The sequence below is a fragment of the Crinia signifera genome, chromosome 7 (genome assembly GCF_055691185.1).
Source record: "Crinia signifera chromosome 7, ASM5569118v1, whole genome shotgun sequence".
NCBI lineage: Eukaryota > Metazoa > Chordata > Amphibia > Anura > Myobatrachidae > Crinia > Crinia signifera.
Window position 1 is genome coordinate 32,506,090 of NC_139223.1, and position 21,173 is coordinate 32,527,262.

The 21,173-nt window shown below is 46.9% G+C and overlaps 1 protein-coding gene across 1 annotated transcript in view; it reads left to right on the forward strand.

Annotated features, from left to right (window-relative positions):
• Positions 1-19,911, forward strand: part of EPN2 (epsin 2) — a 48,257-nt gene extending 28,346 nt beyond the window's left edge. The window contains exons 3-9 of the mRNA XM_083152772.1: positions 2,662-2,774; positions 3,752-3,844; positions 4,142-4,313; positions 7,802-7,975; positions 11,253-11,348; positions 14,190-14,402; positions 18,584-19,911. Coding sequence (XP_083008898.1) covers positions 2,662-2,774; positions 3,752-3,844; positions 4,142-4,313; positions 7,802-7,975; positions 11,253-11,348; positions 14,190-14,402; positions 18,584-18,891 — 1,169 coding nt within the window. The 3' untranslated portion in view covers positions 18,892-19,911. The remainder of the gene's footprint in view (positions 1-2,661; positions 2,775-3,751; positions 3,845-4,141; positions 4,314-7,801; positions 7,976-11,252; positions 11,349-14,189; positions 14,403-18,583) is intronic.
• The last annotated feature ends 1,262 nt before the right edge of the window (positions 19,912-21,173 follow it).

Consider the following 21,173-nt stretch of genomic DNA (forward strand, 5'->3'; position numbering starts at 1 on the left):
GGCAGCCGGCAGTCTACGCTGATAACGTAGCTTAGGCTGCCACCATGATACTACACAAGTAAGGCAGCCGGCAGTCGGCAGTCTACGCTGATAATGTAGCTTCGGCTGCCGCCGTGATACTACACAAGTAAGGCAGCCGGCAGTCTACGCTGATAATGTAGCTTCGGCTGCCGCCGTGATACTACACAAGTAAGGCAGCCGGCAGTCTACGCTGATAATGTAGCTTCGGCTGCCACCGTGATACTACACAAGTAAGGCAGCCGGCAGTCTAGGCTGCCGCCGTGGAACTACACAAGTAAGGCAGCCGGCAGTCTACGCTGATAACGTAGCTTAGGCTGCCACCATGATACTACACAAGTAAGGCAGCCGGCAGTCTACGCTGATAATGTAGCTTCGGCTGCCGCCGTGGAACTACACAAGTAAGGCAGCCGTTGGGCTACGCTATTAGCGTAGCTTCAAACGTAGTGTAAGCTGCCGCCGTGAAACTACACAAGTACCCCAAGTTCATTGGTATGCAGCATTTAGAAAGTTTACTCTTTTTGTCTACAGCGGAGGCAGCCATTTTGTAGCTAATATTTGGCCTATTACTAAAGACTAGTAACATCACTAGCACATAAGGCATGGAAAATGGAGTCTATTAATACAATAGTAAGCACCGACATGACTGATGACTGAGGTGCTAGATCCCGGTGGATTGCAGTGCTGCATTCTGGCAATGACTGAATAAGCCCACACAATGGCTGCCCCCTCTGTGCACAGGTGATTGTTTTTTTTTTTTTAATATGTTAAATGTTGATTAGCACAGTGGCCACACATTGTGCAAGCTCTCTTTACGCTTTCTCCAGCACATACCAGCACGGCATGTCCCTCTCACAGGAATTCCGGGAATGAGGCCTTGTGACCCTGTACATCCCATAGCACTGCCCCTGCTTCCTGTCTGTGGGGTGATGGAGTATTTTAAGGTTTGCTGACATCGCCAGGGCTGGGAATTATGCACAACCTAGTTTCCCCTGATGTTGAGAGCTCGCTGCACCCTGTCAGCAATGTTTTGGCGGTGCCATGTGGACAGCTGCGTGCCTGATATTGTGCAAAAGGGCACGGGTAGCGTGTCTGCCCATTGCTGCTTCAGTTCCCACACTTTCCGCGCTCTGTGAATGCGCCTACGTGGTAGCGGCAGAGCAATGGAGGGCAAACGCTGCGGTCTTTCTGATGCAAAAGAGTTTAAAGTACATGGAAGAAGCGGTACTGTGCGTATCGGTGGTTTCTGATTATGAAAGAGATACTGAGAATTACATTCGGCATACAGACCATGATACTGTGCAGTTGTCCACGGATTCTGAGAATTACACTTTTAGGGTATGATTCAGGGCAGCCCAGCCAGCAGGTAATGCCACCCCACCGAACGTGTACCCCCTCCTCTGTACACATCTGCGAACGCGTATGCAGCCATTCACACAGGGGGAAAATCATTCACCATTAAATAATCCCCCCCGTCTGCCACAGTGCTGAGCGAGCCAGGGCTCACTCGGTGCTGTTAAGGACGTGGGAAGAAGGAGACCACTGATGACATCAGCAACCCTCCCAACAGCTGGGGGACGCCCACAAAACGCATACGGCAATCCAACAAGTTGTCAGTCATCCTGCAAGCAGCAAGCGAGGGCAGACAACTTGCACATGCGCACTGCTCACCATGCGCAGGTTAATTGGGGTCTTAGTGTAGAGAAGTGCGGCAGCTGAGCAGACTAATGTGGCCCTCTGTGCTTAAGGCTTTGATTGGGCCGCAATATCACACCGCCATTCTAGTGCCTTTTCTGAATGTTGAAGAAGCAACAGCCCAACTTATTCAACTACATCTAGAACAGCGTTTTCCAACCACTAGTGTGCCTTGAGCTGTTCTCAGGTGGGCCCCAGATCTAGAGATGCCCAAACCAGTTTACAGCCACCACCAGTTCAACTGCTATTTACTGGTCTCTACTTTTTATGTAAAGGGCCAATGTATTTTATTTTTGTTACCTGTGGGGACCAGTGTGATTGTTTTTTTATATGGGGGCCAATATGTTTTTTTTTTCCTGTGGGGGCCAATGTGTTTTGCCCTGTGGGGATTTAATGGTGTACCTTGGCAATTTTTAAATCTTATTTAGTGTGCCGCAAGGTAAAAAGGTTGAAAATCACTGATGTAGAATATAAAAAGGCAGAACATCCTGACGCTGCTCCTCGTCTCGATGGGGGGATTCAAGTGTGCACACCGGTGGCCCCTTGATGGAGTCGTTGGCCGCTGGCACTGACATTACTGTTATGGTCTTCCTTCGTGTTGACCGGACGGTAACTAGTTTAATACCAAGGACTGATTGGCAGGGCTGCTGTGAGCTGGGCAGGGCCCAGGTGTATCAATGATTGGTGGCTTTGACCAGTGGATTTAACAGCGATTTCTCTTGCCATCAGCGGCATAGCTTAACCAATAGATAATATACCCTCAAATATTTGGTGTATTTAAAGTCTTTTTCTATTAACAAATGAAGCCCAGGGTCATAGGGGTGAACTGAATTTATTGGGGGTCTGTACGGCTAACAGAGATGCCGGTGGTTTTAATGTACCCACTGAGCTGGCACTTTATGCTTTGTGATATCTGTGACAATGACCTCTCTGTGTGTCGCCCCTTAGCCACCTCCCCCCGAGTATCATCAGAGTTGGAGCAGGCCAGGCCCCAGACAAGCGGAGAGGAGGAGTTACAGTTACAACTGGCCCTCGCCATGAGCCGCGAAGTGGCGGAGCAGGTGAGTCCCTGTACATTGTCGTACAAATGCCGTGTATATCAGATGCGGGGGTGCCCCTGCCAGTCTTATGTCATGAATAACCCACCCTTTCCTTATTTGCATTGTCTGTATGAAAGTCATTCTCAGTAATACTATATATATATATATATATATATATATATATATATATATATATATATATATATATATATATATATATATACCTTTAGGTAAAACATTTCTGTGGGACACAGCAGGGGGGTTTCCAGGCAGCCAGCAGCATTGACTGATCCTTTGTGTCTTATTCTGTACTCTTGTCCTTCCTGGGGAAAAAAGGTATCAAGCCCTAGAGTGAGATAAAGTGTAGATGTTACCCATAGCAACCATTCAGCTGAATTTTATACAGCATGCTAGATAAATGACAGTAAAAAAAGCTGGTTGGTTGCTATGGGCAACTCCTCCACAAGATCTCTCTCCTCAAGACTGCACGGAAAAGCCTTTATATACAAACTCGTTAAAAGTCTATCAAAATGGCGGCTTCTGAAATGTACTTTCACTTTGAGCTGTGACCGTTTTCAGCCCAAAAACTCTCCACCCCACCCCAGTCCCTACCTGCTCCTACCTCCAATCTCTGTCTTCACAGCTCCCTCTCTCCATATCCAGCAAGTTTTAAACAGATCATTGTCCCTACAAAAATTGCGTTCACTTTCTGTTATGACATCTTTTAGCACACAAAGGAGTAATATGGCCCGTCGAGTGGCCTCAAGTGGTCACTGGCGGTTACTTCACCTCATAGAGGTGGGGAGTGGTTAACCTTTTATGTATAGAGATGTTTAGCCTTTAAAAATCCATACAATTATTTACGTGAAAAAGATGCAAAATGGGTCTGAGGTGGGTGATTGGTGTTCTGACTGGAAATGCTCATCGTTATTAGCGCGGTTCGGTAAGGCATGCATGCGGAGTGCTTTAACCCCTTCCTGCTTTGTATATTTGGAAAGGAGGAGCGAATCCGTCGAGGAGATGACTTGCGACTGCAGATGGCGCTAGAGGAAAGCAGGAAACACACCATTAAAGTCCCCAAAAAGAAAGTGGTAAGATCAATAATGAAGTCAGTAAATCGGGTAATTGCCTGCACAGTGGGGTATGCTAAAACAAAACAGTACATGGATCTTTGGTGGGGCATATCTTCTATTGGCTGCTCAGGCCTGGGGAGTCGTGTCATTGATGTTTTATAGAAGCAACTTGTGTTTAACTTTTCATCAAAAACTCAGGGGTAGATTATTAAGCCTGATGAAGTGATAAAGCGGCCGGTGATGTCTTTATTTCTTGGCCTGTACCTAACTTGGTACTCATGCTGTGCTCGTATATCCATTTTTTTTGTTTAACAGCAGCAACCGTCACTGTTGGACCTGGTAGACGCACTACCCGCCGGGGCCACCGCGGCCCCACAGAAATCTGAGCCTTGGGCCGCAGTAGCAGCAACGACATCGAATACCCAGCAGGACCCCTGGGGAGGCGCTGGTGCCTCTCAAGCCTCCGCAGATCCCTGGCAGTCTTTTGGTAAATACCTTTTATGCACAGTCATTACAGCTCTCCTCCCAGCTGCTATGAGAGCTGAGGCACTGTCATTTTAATTACCTCATTATTAAGCACTCTACTTATATTGCCTGCTTTACTGTGATGTCATAACCAGACCAGAGTAAACTCTTCTATTGCAAAAAACATGTTTTTATCTATAACCAATGGTGCTTCAACGCAATGCTGCCCATGCAAATTCTTGGCCGTGCTATCAAATGTGAATCGCGCCCTAGATACTTAACATTTGAACAGTAGCTTTTTTTTATTTTAGTGTTGTAGGTACCCACTAAAAACAGATTTGTCTAAATTCCACTCCCAAAGGGGTGAAATGAGGTAAAATGTGTTTTACATAATTTTTTTCTTTGCTTGCTGCCCAATAAATGGAACCTATTATCCCAGGGTGATATATACCCATAGAAGTTGAAGCAAAAGGGGTAAAACATTCCATTTTACATTTTTTTGTAGGTGTATATATTTTTAGCAGCGTGTTTATCTAGATTTAAAAACAAAACATTTTTACCGATTCTTTTACTGTCAATTTGTCACTTTTTTTTTTCATTTTAAACTGAAGGAATGTTAAGGCCTTAGCCTGAAGGAAAGACCGAAAAAATGTAGTTTACCCGGAAGTCCTTAAAAATTTGTTGCGTAAAGCCACCAACGCTAATATTACTTTAATGTAATCTATGTATTTGCCAGGCGCTGCAGACCCCTTGTGGCGCCATATAAATAAACAATAATAATGTTGTTCCATCCTTTTGACGGACTTCGTGCTAGTTTTGAATATTGGTTCATCACACAAAATGGCTACCTCTCCTGTGCATAGGCGATGGGAAGGCTTAGTGCCACAGAGGACTACCAACATTATTTTTAGTATTTTAGTTTCAGCTAAATGTATTAAAGTACGTTTGGAGCAGTTTTTGTGAAAAACTGCTCAAAACCCTTCAATTCGCATTTTTTTTTAGTAAGCAGATCACATTTCCCATCCATATAAAAGGGAAATGTGATCTGGCCAAATGTACTTAAATAAAATGTTAAAAAAAAAATTGCATTTGGCCCCGTGATAATAACAGCAGCTTCAGCTGGCGAATCACAGGGCTCAGATACAAATTCTGGGCTTCTGCACAGCTTTCTCTGCTCCTAGGCAGAGAAAGCTGTGCAAGGACGGGTCCAGGGATGTGAGCTGTGTATGTCCGATGGACACACAGGCTGATCACAGTGTAAAAAAACAAAACAAAAAAAAACATACCTCACCAGGGTACAAGTATCGGTGGTCAAGTGAGGGCTGCCGGTCTCCGTGACACCCGGTGCAGTTAAATGATGCTGCAAAGCGGCAGCTCACTTTAATGCAGCGGGGGTCACAGGAGAAGGAAGACCGGTAGCTCGGCAGGAAGGGGGTGCTGCCGGCGGCGGTACTGGCGATGATGGCACTTGCGCAATACAATTGGTGCTGCGTAGACCCATTGCAGGTACAGATCTTTATCACTTAGATGCGGATGGCGATAAATGGGCCCCTAAAGGAGAATACAGTACAATGACATAAAGCTATTAATTCATTTGCCATGAGGAGTGTTAACCACTTGAGCACCAGCATAGAATACGCTACTACAAGCCCCGACTTGGCATCTCCCACCAGCCTCCTGTTTCCCGTAGCAGTGGAGGCGGGAGCATTCTGGGAAATGTTTACTTAATGTATTGCTCCAGGAGGCTGATGCCTCAGTCACCTGCCCCTTCCAATAAATTCCTTTGGAAAGTTTGCTGGCAATTCCGACACATTCCTCCCCCGTGTAGGGTCACAGGCAGCCGTTGCCTCTGGAATTTGAAAGGCAGGTCCCATTCCAGGGCTTACGTAGGAGCGTCTGAGCACTTAGAAAGCCCACATTGTGTTATGTAACGGTAGACTACTGTCAGCGTACATACAGATTATCCGCAATGCCGTGTTACATCTGCGGAAAGTACGCTTGTTCCATAATCCATAGCAACGTATAAGATCTGCTGCTTAGTTGACACCACACTGATGCTGCATTGTATTCAATCGTCCTTGAGTTCCTAGCGTGCTTGGGAGGACAGTGATATATCTGGCAGAGGTACAGTAGTATTAGTAGGGAAGCCAGAGCACATGAGGGAAGAGGGCCCTGCTCGTGATAGCTTACATGATATAGGAGAGGGGCAGACAGACAGGGGTAGATGGTGGTAGACAGTAAGCACGAAATAGAGAGCCTGATGCAATTGTTTAAATCTCCCGCGATCTCCCATCTAAAGTAACGGGAGATTGCAGGGCGATATTCAATTGATGGATTTTATTTGGGGTTCCACCAAAGTAACGGGTGCAACTCAAAATGTCCCGTTTGTGTGCCCAAACGGGTGACTTTTCTCAGCTTTCAGCTAGACACTCTCGGGGAATGCCAGCTGAAATGTGGGCGCTGGCAGCCATACACGCCTGAATGGAGCTGCATTTGAATAGCTCCGTCAGGCGCCCCCTTGTGGCCGACGGCTCGAAAACTGCTGCAGCATAGTTAAAATTCCAAATAAGGGAGCCACGTCAACTGCAGCCAACTGCCAATCCGAACTGACTCACTGGCAGAGGGTGTGGCTACCCTATTTGAATATTAAACTCTGCTGCAGATGCCACCTCCCTGACGCCACCCAGGCACGACGTCAGACACACTGCGTGCATCTGATATCACAACTGTGACTCTTCATGAACGCGATCCGCCTGATCGCTGAGACCTGATCGCTGAGCTGCATATTTGCAGGACGGCTGATTATCGGTCTACTGTGCGTGTGTACGGATCATAGTGCGCATGCGCGAGGCTGTCCTGGGATAAAATCCAGCGTCTTTTTTTAATCGCAAGCCGTTTGCAAGTTGACTGACACGAAGACGGCGTTTGCGGGGTGGTAACTAGCCGCTCTCGAGGAAGTCACGTGACGTCAGCTCCAGCCCTGATCAGCCTGTCTCAGTCGCACAGTTGTGAAAGGGTCAGACTGTTTTTAAAGGGTCAGACAGAATTGTTTGGAAGGTTTGGGTTTGCAGGTGAATAGCAAAGAGCGAGGTTTTCACAATAAAATCGCACTTTGCAGATGAGCCGTCAGGTCTGAATGAGGCCCACAGCCTGTAACATGTAAGGTAGAATCTGATTAGCTAGTACTTTATCTCTCGCAGTTTTATCTCCCAAGCTTTGATAAATACCCCCCCTAACACTGATTTACACGTCAGCTTTGCGTTTCTTGCCCTGGCTTACCAGCTGCTATTTAATAGGATTATTTCAACACCCTGGCCGCGTTCCTGTGACTTGCAAATTTCTCCAGGTTCTTAAATCAATATAGGACAGGATATGCACCACAGGCATACATAGCAGGGAAGTGTGTGCTCCTGCAGCTTGTGACTTGGGTGGCACACACCATTGTGTCAGATGTAACATTCTGCTGTTAATGTTGAGCATTACACTGTGTTATATGGGCTGCTTGTGTAGCAGGTACAAAGGCCACTGCGGCTGGCGACCCTTGGAGAACGAATGCAGCTTCTTCGACACAGCCTCTTCCAAAAAGCCAGGACCCCTGGGCACCGTCGCCAACGTCAGGAGCAGCTAATTCTACAGGAGACCCCTGGGGACCTGCTCCAGCAATTAAAACTAGCACAAGCACAGGTAAGAATTGGGAATACTGCATTCTATTTTGGAAATGTGAGTAATCATTGCAGTACCATTTATGGCCACTGGTGGCATATTAAAAAACAGTACTTCTCTTCACAAGTTCCCTTTTTCATAAGGTAGATGTTCTAGTGGACAAAGATGGCTGTGGCCTATAACATTGAGACAAGCGAGTGGCCTGGGTGGATAGATGCATTTTCTGAGTGGTTCGGAACGTGGCCTTGGTGGATAGATGCGTAGTCCGAGTCCTTCGGAACGTGGCCTGGGTTGATTGATGCGTGGTCCGGGTGGAAATATGCATGGTTCTGGTGGATGAATGCATTGTCGGGGAGGATATATGCATGGTCTGGTTAGTTCGATACGTGGTCTGGGTGGATGGATGTGTGGTCTGGGTGGTTCGATGCGTGGTCTGGGTGGATGAATGCATTGTCTGGTTGGCTAGATGCATGGTCTGGTTGGGTAGATGCATGGTCTGGTTGGTTTGATGTGGCAATAAGGATATATGATGGTCAGCTTTCTCAGTGTACATTTACGCATAATAGGTAAATCCTGAATTAAAATTAAAAAAATCGCCAGGACAAATTTATTGATTATTAATTGGCAATCAGTTATTGATTGATTAATTTAATTAATTTTTTGTTCTAATATTATTTAATAAGTTTGGTTATTATAAACACTCAGCAATAACAAAAAAACACACAATAAAAAATTCTTTATTAAAATTTATAGAGTATCTTTTGAACAACTTTATGATTGGGATATTAAGAGTGCACCCCACCCGAGTTTCTTTTTTCTTTTTGTTTTTCATGTTAAACTTCTAATAAACTCGGGGGTGCACCACTGACCATTACATTTATCAGGCCTTAAGCTAAAAGCAGCAGCTTGTTTGTAATGTTAATCGTGGAAGGCATTCCCTAAATTACAGTCAGTTATATTCCCAATCCACTATCCGCATTTAAAAATATTTGAAAATTAATTAACCCCACCTAGTGCAGATTTCCCTCACAAACCCTCTTTTCCATTGGTTTGATGTGTGTCTGGGTGGATGGAAGCGTGGTCTTGGTGGAGGGATGCGTGATCTTGGTGGATCGATGCATGTTCTGGTTGGATTTTTGGGTTGTTTGATGTGTGGTCTGGGTGGATGGATGCGTGGTCTTGGTGGATGAATGTGTGATCTAGGTAGATGAATGTGTGGTGTTGGTGAATGGATGTGTGGTCTGGGTGGATGAATACATTGTCTGGGTGGATGGATGTGTGGTCTGGGTGGTTCAATGTGTGGTCTGGGTGGTTCAATGTGTGGTGTGGGTGGATGAATACATTGTCTGGGTGGATCTGGGTGGTTCAATGAGTGGTCTGAGTGGATGGATGCGTGGCCTGGGGTGGATGGATGTGTGGTCTGGGTGGTTCAATGTGTGGTGTGGGTGGATAAATACATTGTCTGGGTGGATAGATGCATGGTCTGGGTGGTTCAATGTGTGGTGTGGGTGGATGAATGCATGGTCTGGTTGGCTAGATGCATGGTCTGGTTGGGCAGATGCATGGTCTGGTTGGTTTGATGTGTGTCTGGGTGGATGAAAGCGTGGTCTTGGTGGAGGGATGCGTGATCTTGGTGAATCGATGCATGTTCTGGTTGGATTTTTGGGTTGTTTGGTGTGTGGTCTGGGTGAATGGATGCGTGGTCTGGGTGGATGAATGCATGGTCTGGGTGGATGGATGTGTGGTCTGGGTGGTTCAATGAGTGGTCTAAATGGATGGATGCGTGGCCTGGGTGGATGGATGCGTGGTCTGGGTGGATGAATGCATTGTCTGGGTGGATGAATGTGTGATCTAGGTAGATGAATGTGTGGTGTTGGTGAATGGATGCGTGGTCTAGGTGGATTGATGCATGGTCTGGGTGGATGGATGTGTGGTCTGGGTGGTTCAATGTGTGGTGTGGGTGGATGAATACATTGTCTGGGTGGATAGATGCATGGTCTGGGTGGATTTTTGGGTTGTTTGGTGTGTGGTCTGGGTGGATGGATGCGTGGTCTGGGTGGATGAATGCATGGTCTGGGTGGATGGATGTGTGGTCTGGGTGGTTCAATGAGTGGTCTGAGTGGATGGATGCGTGGCCTGGGTGGATGGATGCGTGGTCTGGGTGGATGAATGCAGCGTGGTCTGGGTGGATGGATGCATGGTCTGGGTGGATGAATGTGTGATCTAGGTAGATGAATGTGTGGTGTTGGTGAATGGATGCGTGGTCTAGGTGGATTGATGCATGGTCTGGGTGGATGGATGTGTGGTCTGGGTGGATGAATACATTGTCTGGGTGGATGGATGTGTGGTCTGGGTGGTTCAATGTGTGGTCTGGGTGGTTCAATGTGTGGTGTGGGTGGATGAATACATTGTCTGGGTGGATAGATGCATGGTCTGGGTGGTTCAGTGTGTGGTGTGGGTGGATGAATACATTGTCTGGGTGGATAGATGCATGGTCTGGGTGGTTCAATGTGTGGTGTGGGTGGATGAATACATTGTCTGGGTGGATAGATGCGTGGTCTGGGTGGTTCAATGTGTGGTGTGGGTGGAGGAATACATTGTCTGGGTGGATAGATGCGTGGTCTGGGTGGTTCAATGTGTGGTGTGGGTGGATGAATACATTGCCTGGGTGGATGGATGTGTGGTCTGGGTGGTTCAATGTGTGGTGTGGGTGGATGAATACATTGTCTGGGTGGATGGATGCGTGGTCTGGGTGGTTCAATGTGTGGTGTGGGTGGATGAATACATTGTCTGGGTGGATAGATGCATGGTCTGGGTGGTTCAATGTGTGGTGTGGGTGGATGAATACATTGTCTGGGTGGATAGATGCATGGTCTGGGTGATTCAATGTGTGGTGTGGGTGGATGAATACATTGTCTGGGTGGATAGATGCATGGTCTGGGTGATTCAATGTGTGGTGTGGGTGGATGAATACATTGCCTGGGTGGATGGATGTGTGGTCTGGGTGGTTCAATGTGTGGTGTGGGTGGATGAATACATTGTCTGGGTGGATGGATGCGTGGTCTGGGTGGTTCAATGTGTGGTGTGGGTGGATGAATACATTGTCTGGGTGGATAGATGCATGGTCTGGGTGGTTCAATGTGTGGTGTGGGTGGATGAATACATTGTCTGGGTGGATAGATGCATGGTCTGGGTGGTTCAATGTGTGGTGTGGGTGGATGAATACATTGTCTGGGTGGATGGAAGTGTGGTCTGGGTGAATAAATGCATGGGCTTACAATATATTTTACATTAACAGGTGGCCCATCCTTTGACCCCTTCAGCAATTTAAATGGAAGTGCGAAAGATGATTTCTCTGAGTTTGACAGCCTGAGATCTTCTTCCAAAGTATCAGGTACATCTCTTGTAGTGTGGTTCAACGCTATGCAGAAGGAAGTTGCGGTGTTGCTATGCAGAAGGAAGTTGCGGTGTTGCTATGCAGAAGGAAGTTGCGGTGTTGCTATGCAGAAGGAAGTTGCGGTGTTGCTATGCAGAAGGAAGCTGCGGTGTTAGGGGCTGATTGCGAATGGGCGGCTGTTGTAGATCTTGTAGCTGAAGGCTGGCATCTATGGAATTGCTGGGCACTCTAACTCGCTGGCATCAACCCAGCACCCATAACAGCGATAATCATCCATAGATGCCTACTTCAGCCATAGAATGGTTACATGCACCGCCTGTCTGCGTGTATTGGGGCTCAAATAATCTCCCCTAACTTGGCGCCTATGAGCTTACTGTATGTGTCTGACATGCCCTCTCCACACGCTGTCCAAACCCCATTGTCTCCAATGTATGTTTTCCATATCCGGCTCCAGTTCTCCTTCCTCTGTGCCAGCAGGATCTTCTGTGTGGACACCTCTGTGGGTATAGGATGCTCCTGAGATAGCAGGGTGGTCTTAGCAAGTCCTCCTATTCTGTGTGCTCTCCTATGTATGGCCTCTTTTTCTTCAGAGGCCGTATGGGGGTGAACTCAGCTAGTCTGCCAGGGCCTGGCTGGTAACGGTATAGATGATAGAAAATGTCCATGACTAGGTCAACATAGAAAAGGGTCGACATACCTTAAGTGGACACTGCCAGAAGGTCAACACAAGCCTAGGGTCTACATTGGCAATGTCGACAGTCAAAAGTTCGATGTGAGTTTTTCATGATTTTTTGTAATCATACATCGTCATGACCACCGTATATATGTATTGCGTCCCCTCAAATGGCTCGCTTCCTTTGCCATGCTACGGGCACGATGCCTTCCTCCGCTCGGCACACTATTATATTCACACTCTGTGCCCACTTGGATAGTAAAGTATGAAGAACCACCTTTTTTGAAAAAATGTTGACCTAAGGTATGTCTTCCCTTTTTTTTGGTGTCGACCTAGTCACTATCGTCGATTAGTGGTCTACCTAGTGACTGTCGTCCTAGACATCATGTATCCACTGATACCCATTGGCTGGAGATCAGGGTGGAGCTTCCCTCAGTGCTGAAATTACAGGTAGACCAATAATCCGGGACCCTTGGTTCCAGCACTGCCGGACTATTGGTGGAACAGCGACATCGGCATTGACTGCAGTACAGTCACAGGAGATACATTTAGTAACGTTGTTTCTGGTCTCAGATCTGATCGCAGCACACACCTGCAGTGCACGTGGTTGTGCCCATTTTGAGAACACATTTGTACTGCGATCAGATCTGAATAAGGGCCATTGCCCATTTTCGGGTAACAGCACCGCAGGCCAAAGTGCCCATCCTTCCATAAACGTCCGCTGACATCCTGATGCAGTGCTTTAAGTTCGATCTGCGCTCCCCACATGTCGCTCCATCACAGTCGGTCCCCCCCACCCCATGCACCTTGGAGTCAAGCAACAGCTGCAGAAGTAGGCGTATGGCGCATTAATCCAGCAAGCACTGGAAGCACCACAACATTCCAGCGGCGACCTTGGCTTTGCGAGGATTCCTGATCTCTCTTCCTCTGCATGGTAACATGTGATGTATCCCAGGTGCCTGCTGGACCTGAACATCTGGCTGGAGTGTGGGGCCAAAGGCCACACATGTGCTCCAATCCCCTTACTAATGGGACATGTGGAAAGGAAGGCCGTGAAGTAACAGGAGACAGACGGTTTGTCCTGTGATGTATTGCAACTGTGACCTCACCTTATGTTACTTGCATTACATTCCACAAAGTCTCCCCCTGGGATTTGTAAGCTGCTAATATGGAGGCAACGTGGCTGTGTTGTTCAACTGCAAGTCCCAACTTAACCTTCCAGCAGATCTCAGAGGAAAATGAGGCATGAAACAAAAACTATACATCTAGTAGTGAGCAACTGGGTAAATTATTCGTAGGGGTAAATTTACTGCAGTTTCAAAAAACATTGGTGATGTTTCCCATAGCAACCAATTATATCCTGTTTAGCATTTTCTAGGATACAGTAGAGAAATGCTAGACATGATCTGATTGGTTCCTTTAGTAAGTGAACCCTTTATGGCAGACATGGCCAAACTGGGGCCCTCTAGTTGTTGTGAAACTACACATCTGATTCTGATTCCAGCATTCCTTGCCATAGTTTTAGCATTCCCTAATAGCAAAACTGTGGCAAGGCATGCTGGGACTTGTAGTTTCACATCAGCTGGAGGGTCATAGTTTGGCCATGCCTGCCTTAAGGTAATGAACCATATTTACTTTTTTATCTATGACTAATGTAAATATTCAGAATGAGTGTATGATATTATTCCTGTAACTTAGCGGCTATACGATATGCTTTCAGCGTTTATGGGTCGCAGGTCAGGGGTTAGGCAACGTAAATCACTCCAGCTTCTGTGGGACTACTCACGCCAGCATGCCCTGGCACAGTTTTAATATACAATAAAACTGCTGGGATTTGTAGTTCCACAGAATCTGGAGTGCCGTACACCGCCTGTCACTGTAGGAGAGACCCCATTGTTTTGTCTCTGTCCCATAATTTACCTGTCATCCCCAAACCTCTCCCCTGTAAATCTTATTCCTGTGCGATGGTCCCCCTCACAAGGCAACAGCATGGGGCCACACCAGTCTAGCACTGGGAACCAGTTAGATGCACATTAAATTTTGGTGGCAATAACGTCTCACGGGTTGCAGAAATTGGCCCGGAGCTGGGAATTGTGGGTAAATATTTGTACATACGTTACAACGTACATTTGAAATGTCTTCTCTCACGCCTTCATCTCTTCCAGCGGACTCCATATCTACTCTCCCGTCCTTACGCAGCGGCACCACCAGCCCGGACCTGTACGATTCTCAGTCTGTCACCACTACCAGCAAGCAGACCATAGCGAGGAAAACCCCAGAATCCTTCCTGGGCCCCAACGCCACCTTAGTCAACTTGGACACGCTCGTCACCATGCCCACTCAGCTCGCCCCTACGTTTAACCCATTCTTGGGTTCAGGTAAATGTCCTATAACGCCTTGACTTTCCATGCATTCAAATATGAACATTCTGTAATCAGTGTTACACAAGAAACAGGCCGTGTTTTCCCTGCGGTCGCTGAGGACTGGAATCGGGGCCACGCATGTGCGTCCATATTGTATGCTCGTCTGTATTCAGAGAGGGATTTATCCATGTTACCGCATGTCCCTGAGGGCAGGACTGGCCACTTGGCACTTCTCGGTTGATGGGCCAGCGTGAAAGTCATCTCGCGGCATTCTGCTTGCAAAAGTGAGAAATTAGTTTTTTTGCCGACATGTGCCGACAGGCAGTATTTCATGCCCAACCATCCACTAGGGCAAGGGTGTCCAACGTTTCACCTTCCCTGGGCCACATTAGAAGATGAAAATTTGGTTTGGGCCGCACATAAAATAAAATAACAGTAACGATACCTGATCATCCAAAAAAACCATAGAAAACATAGTTAACATATTAAACTTAATTGGAAATGAAGTTAGTGAGATGTTTTACATTGTTTCTCACATTCTGACACAGAGAATAGGCCGAAATTCACATTCTGACACAGAGAATAAGCCGAAATTCACATTCTGACACAGAGAATAAGCCGGAATTCACTTTCTGACACAGAGAATAAGCCGAAATTCACTTTCTGACACAGAGAATAAACCGAAATTCACTTTCTGACACAGAGAATAAGCCGAAATTCACATTGTGACACAGGGAATGAGTAAAAAATTCACATTCTGACACAGGGTGCCAGATAACACATATGCCCCCACAGTGCCATATGACACATATGCCCCCACAGTGCCATATGACACATATGCCCCCACAGTGCCATATGACACATATGCACTTTGACGGTGTCCATGTCAACTATTTCCCCTTTTAGCCCGCACATAGGGGGTTATTCTAGTTCACTCTTTCTGACAAATTCCTTCTTAGATGGACAAAACCATGTGCACTGCAGGTGGGGCAGATGTAACTTGTGCAGAGAGAATTAGATTTGGGTGGGGTTTTACTTCAAAGTGAGAGCTATATTGCAGTGTAAAAATAAAGCAGCCAGTATTTTCCCTGCACAGAAACAAAATAACTCACCCATATCTAATTATCTCTGCACAAGTTACATCTGCCCCCCTGCAGTGCACATGGTTTTGGCCATCTAAGAAGGAATCTGTCAGAAAGAGTGAACTAGAATAGTGGTCCCGCTCTGTGTATATCTAATGAGCAGGACCCAGTGCAGTGATTAAATATGCAGTGTGGTCATTAGATATACCCCCCCAAGGAAGCATTTCTGAACCCACACCCACACACAGAGGCATCCCCCCCCCACACACACCTGGGCAGCGCAGGGAAGGGATAGCGCTGGCGGGCAGGGGGTCCCGGCAGTGTATGTGAGATCAGCGGCGGGGTCCCTGCAGCGGATGGGAACTAGTAGTTCCCCCTGCCCGCCGGCGCTATCCCTTCCCTGCACTGCGCTGCCCAAGTAGGGGGTGGGGCGACCCTTTACACACAGGCAACTGTGTGTGTGGGACAGAGAGCGAGGAGGACTCACCTCTGCCTGAGCTCCCCGGCACTGTACACACTACAGCTCGGACACCACATGCCACCACAGATAATGTACTCCTGTCAACACAGCCTGTAACATGACAGTTAGGGGCTGATTGTTAGGCACTCTGGGTCCAATTCACACCTGATTGCGCGGCCATGAATCGTCCCGGCCAGTGTTCAGTGGAGATGCCACACCGAGTGAAATCCTGCCTTGAGAATGAATGGATGTGTAGGGCTGCACATCTATTCCCTGGGTGCATGCACTGATTCCTTGCGAGCGGAGGGGGCGGCCCCGCTCATTAGCATATGGGAACGCCCAGTGTTCCCATGAGAATGCTGGGCGGACTCATGCTAATAAGCAGATGGCGGGGGTGCGAGGTGGGTGGGCAGCTGGCATCACCGGATGCCCACCCACTTCCCTCAGAATGTGCACGCACATGTAAGGTTCTGCGTGCACGTTCCACAACATTTGATGGTCACGCGACCATCACGTGACCTGCAGGCATTCGCAGCCAGTGTGAACGTACGCGCCTTGTGAATGGTGGGCCGGCGTACCACCATTCTCAAGGCTGGATCTGGTTGACTCGCAAAGACGCGACTTCGCATCCGAGCGAATGAACCAGGATAACTCCCTCGTCCTGTAAACATTGCAGGGAGACTGTTCCTAGAGTGTATACGATTGGCTGCAGGTAATCAGAGATGTTAGTAAGTGCGGATTATTTGTAGTAGTGCAACATGGCAGTCCAGTGTGTACGGGGGGAGACGCAACAGGTAACACAGCTCTGACTGTAAAAACGGTGAATCCTGGGTACAAAATATTCTGAACACATCACATATTTTAACTATAGGCATATGATGGTGTATACAGTATTGATAACATCCCTTTGATGACAGTAGCATGCTGGATCAGATGTGATCTGGGTCATGACCAGAACCTCTGCTCTAGAACAGGACAGCCTGGCTGTAACGCTGACCTAGCCGGTCCCAGACTGGCCTGTGTTGTGCTAATTTGGTAGGAGGCACAGATAAGTGGCCGGTGGGAGTCTGCAGCGCAGGAATGCTGCCCGTGAATGCTGACAAGGGCGATTTGACCCTTTGCCGAGCTGAACACAGTGTACAAGGCCCCTCAGTGTCTGCAGCTGATCGCTGTGGGACTGTGCCAGCAGTAACGCATTGCCCTGTTGTGTGTTGTAGCCGGAAAAGAATAGCAGGCAGGAATGAGTTAACATTGCCTGGGGTGTCCTGAAGCCCCTAATCCGCTCTGCCCCCCAGGACTTCCATGGATATCCTATTCTTCCGGATTGGCCTGGAGAGACTCCATTTTCACAAAGACATTGTAATTGGCTCTGGCTCCAGGCCAGAGGCTCTTATTGCTGGAGAAAGTTCCTTTCCTGTGTTTTTCCTGTCTGCCTGGAAATCGGAAATGACTTGTTTACATTGGGGATTCCTGAAATGCCTTGTAAGCCGCCCCCACCTCTGCTCCTCACAGCGGTATAAAGAGGCCTCTCACAGTAGAGGACAAGCTCGCCTTACAGCCCAAGGAATTTCCCAGGGCTCTCCAGAGCCCTTCCCGAGGATTTGATCCTTTTACGTGTTGTTTTGGTTCTTGGGTTGTATAGAGGTTCCCCGGGTCCCCAGTCCTTCCCCTTCCGGACCCTCTATTGGGCTCAAATCAGTGGCCAGTGCTCCAGTCATGGTTCACTCCGGGGGAGTGGGCAGGACTGTTTGCTGTACGGACAGTGTAATGGTTAGCAGTACCGCCTCTCAGCACTGAGGTCATGGGTTGGACTTCCACCATGACCCTAACTGTGTGGAGTTTGTATATTCTACTTGTGTTTGCGTGGGTTTTCTCTGGGTACTCTAGTTTCCTCTCACAACCCCCCCCCCCATGTGTGCACTATATAAATAATCATAATAAATAATACTTAAGGTTTACCGCAGTCACCAGAGCTGGTAATTATGCACAATAGGTTTAATAAAAACATGGGAGTTCTATTGAAGGTGGGATGTTGCCCTTAGCAACCAATCAGATTCTACTACTTATTTATTTTGCACCTTCTAGAAGATAATAGATAGAATCTGATTGGTTGCTATGGGCAACATCCCATCTTAGTAAATTTGCACCAATGTGTTTTCTATATTGTTACCTCATTTTTCACTAGTTTGTGGTAAATGGTTTACAATGCACAAAATGGCCGCTAAAACTGTGAATAAGGGACAGATAAATGCACATTTCATTCCTTGCGGCTAGTTGGAGTCCCCCCTAAGGGTGGGTACTTGCTAAAATGTTGGACAATCTCGCCTATGGTCGGGCCAAATTCCGTTTGACCCGGACCATATGAGATTGGGCGTACACAATGATCGATGTAATGAACTGCACCGAATCTTCTCATTGGCTGTAGAGCATGACACGCCAGGAAATGTTGCATGTGACCCGATGGAGCCGGCTATCAGGCATACACATTAGGCGATATGCACAATATATCATTACAATAAGTCAAATCATGCCGATATCGGCCTACTGTATACACGGCCTAAGTGTTAACATCTAGACAGCGAAAACTAGCAAAAAATCAAAAATCAAACAAAAACACTGTCTCTTTGCTGATTGTTTTGTCATTTTTTTTTCAGGAGCCCCTGCACCCGTATCCGCTCCCCTCGTCAACCCCTTCCAGGTCAATCAGCCCCAAGCTCTCACACTCAACCAGCTGCGTTCCAGTCCCATGATGGGAGTCAGTCCGTCCTTTAACACGTTGCCAGCCACGGCTAGCGAGGTCTCCATGCCACCCCCGTTACTCGGAGTCTCAACGTTGCCTGCTGTACCGCCAACGGGACTGGGAATAAACATGAACATGGCGGCCACCCTGCCCCACCACAGCTCGTCCATCTCGCCCTCCACAGCACAAGCCATGAATGCCACCAACCCTTTCTTGCTATGAAGGGCAGGATGTTCAGAGCGGAGAGATGGACAGGATAATGTATAACTACACACTACACTATGGAGTTACATTGCTTAGCAGTTGGCATCTCCCAATAATGAGTAACGTCCGTCTGGTCCATCTTCTAGGGTGGGAGTGACCTGGGCCCGGTTGACTTGATGATGATGACAACAAGGAGCTCTTTAACTGCAAATGTAAGCGAGACACTCCTCACCAAAGCTGGGCCTTGTCCTTTCTGTCTTCTACAACGTTGCGGCTTATCACGGTATTCCCGATGGTGCACAGTCTCCTGCTCACTGAGGCTCCATCCTTCGCTCACACCGGCCTCGATTAAGCTCTTGGTGTACGTCGGCCAGGGAAATCAAACAAGCAGCTTGTGGATTTGCAGCAGGCGTCCCGGCAAGGAGATACTATAATGGGATCTGGGTATTTCTAAAGATGGAGGAGAGTTGATAAGTAAGAAAAAATGGCGGTGCGGATCTGACAGGAAAATGCATTGTGTGCCTACAAAAACACCTACGTGGTTATGTTACCGTTTTATATTTAACAAGTCTGCACCAATGGGATGTTTTTTGTTTTTTTTTCGGTAACAGAGACGGTATCCGGAAGCATCACTATACTAGTACATAAATAGTTCCTACGCATTAAGTCGCCTACGCACAGTGCAGGCAGCCATTTTGCAAGCAGAATTAGTATCTAGCACGCTCTCTAAACACCAGGAACTAGTGACATCATCTAGGCTGTTCGTGCCTCATGACTCAGTGTCCTCACTAGCAGATGGTTGACTGTGCACTGGCCCAGTCCACAAAATGGCTGCCTCCTCTGGGCCTAGGCGATCGGTACTCCCTGAAGATTACCAAACAACTAATGTATGAGGTGTGCGTCTGTATCTGGGGAACTGATGATTGTTTTTAAAAAAAAAAAGAATATATAAAAAAAATTGCATCATCACCAAACGAAGCCCAGGATTGTGTCTATAAAAATATTCTTTACCTAAAATAAAAACCTATATTTTCATCAGTTCCTCTCAGTCTGTACTACGGTGGAATATTGGTGGTTCCAGCAGATCATCATTGTGTGTCTCCTGGTACATCAAAACATGGAAGGGGAAATTTACAAAAATTTAAACAAAAAAATAAAATAAAATAGGTGATGTTGTCCATCGCAACCAATGAGATTCTGTCTATCATTTTCTAGGATGCAATAGAGAAATGATAGGCAGAGTTTGATTGGTTGCTATGAACAACTTCAACTCTCTTAATTTTAGAAACTGTCTGAGGTAAAGTAAGTTGCTGCGGCTTAGGAAAGCTGGTGCAATTTAATATATTTTTCTATGTAAAGTATACAGCAACACTTGCGTCTTCCAAGATACCCAAATACAGGCAATCGTATGATATCATCCTTTATAAACCAAATTATCTTGCAACACCGAGCATTAACACTAGATGTCACCAGTGTACAGATTAACTTTTGGCAACAGGATAGCTCAACTTGCATTTCATTATTTACATTGAGCAGCAACTTTTGCATATTGTTCATATTGACTACGGTACCGCACCATCGCACGTGGTCCAGAACACCTCTATGAGGTGCGAGGCATAATACCTGATGATGAAGGTTGCACAAGGAAACTGATCAGACATCACTTCTCAGCCTTTGCCCACAATTAAATAACTCCCATAATATAAGTATTCCTTAATATTACTCCCACACCTAACTAGTAACCCCCCGGGGTGTTATCATAGCATCTTATCATATGCAAGCCTTACTGAATCAGACTCTATGGGCCTAATACAGACCTGATTGCAGGACAAATTTGCTATCAAAATGGGCAAAACTATGCTGCGGTGCAGGTGGGGTAGATGTAACACGTGCAGAGAGAGCTAGATTTGGGTGAGCTTCCGCAGCACAAGACATTGCAAGGGTCATCCAGAAAACATACTCACATGCATGGTGAGTTAAAGGACAAATCAGGCCCTTGACCGTTATTAATTATTGGTTATCGTCTGTGTGCATTTAAAACATAAACTTGTCTTTTTGGTCAGTCATTATGACAAAGCTTTGCCGTTGGGATATGAAGTTTGCAGCTGTCCATGTTGGTGTTATTAACAGATAATTCATGGTTACATGCACACCTATAATTGCATTCTAATTAGAGATGGGCAAAACGGGTCACTAACGAGAGTTGGGATCCAGCAGATCAGTTAATGAAAAGATCCGGATCTTTTACGCAGAGCAACGGTTCGCTTTGAAAGAATGGGTAATTTGATAATAACGAAGCA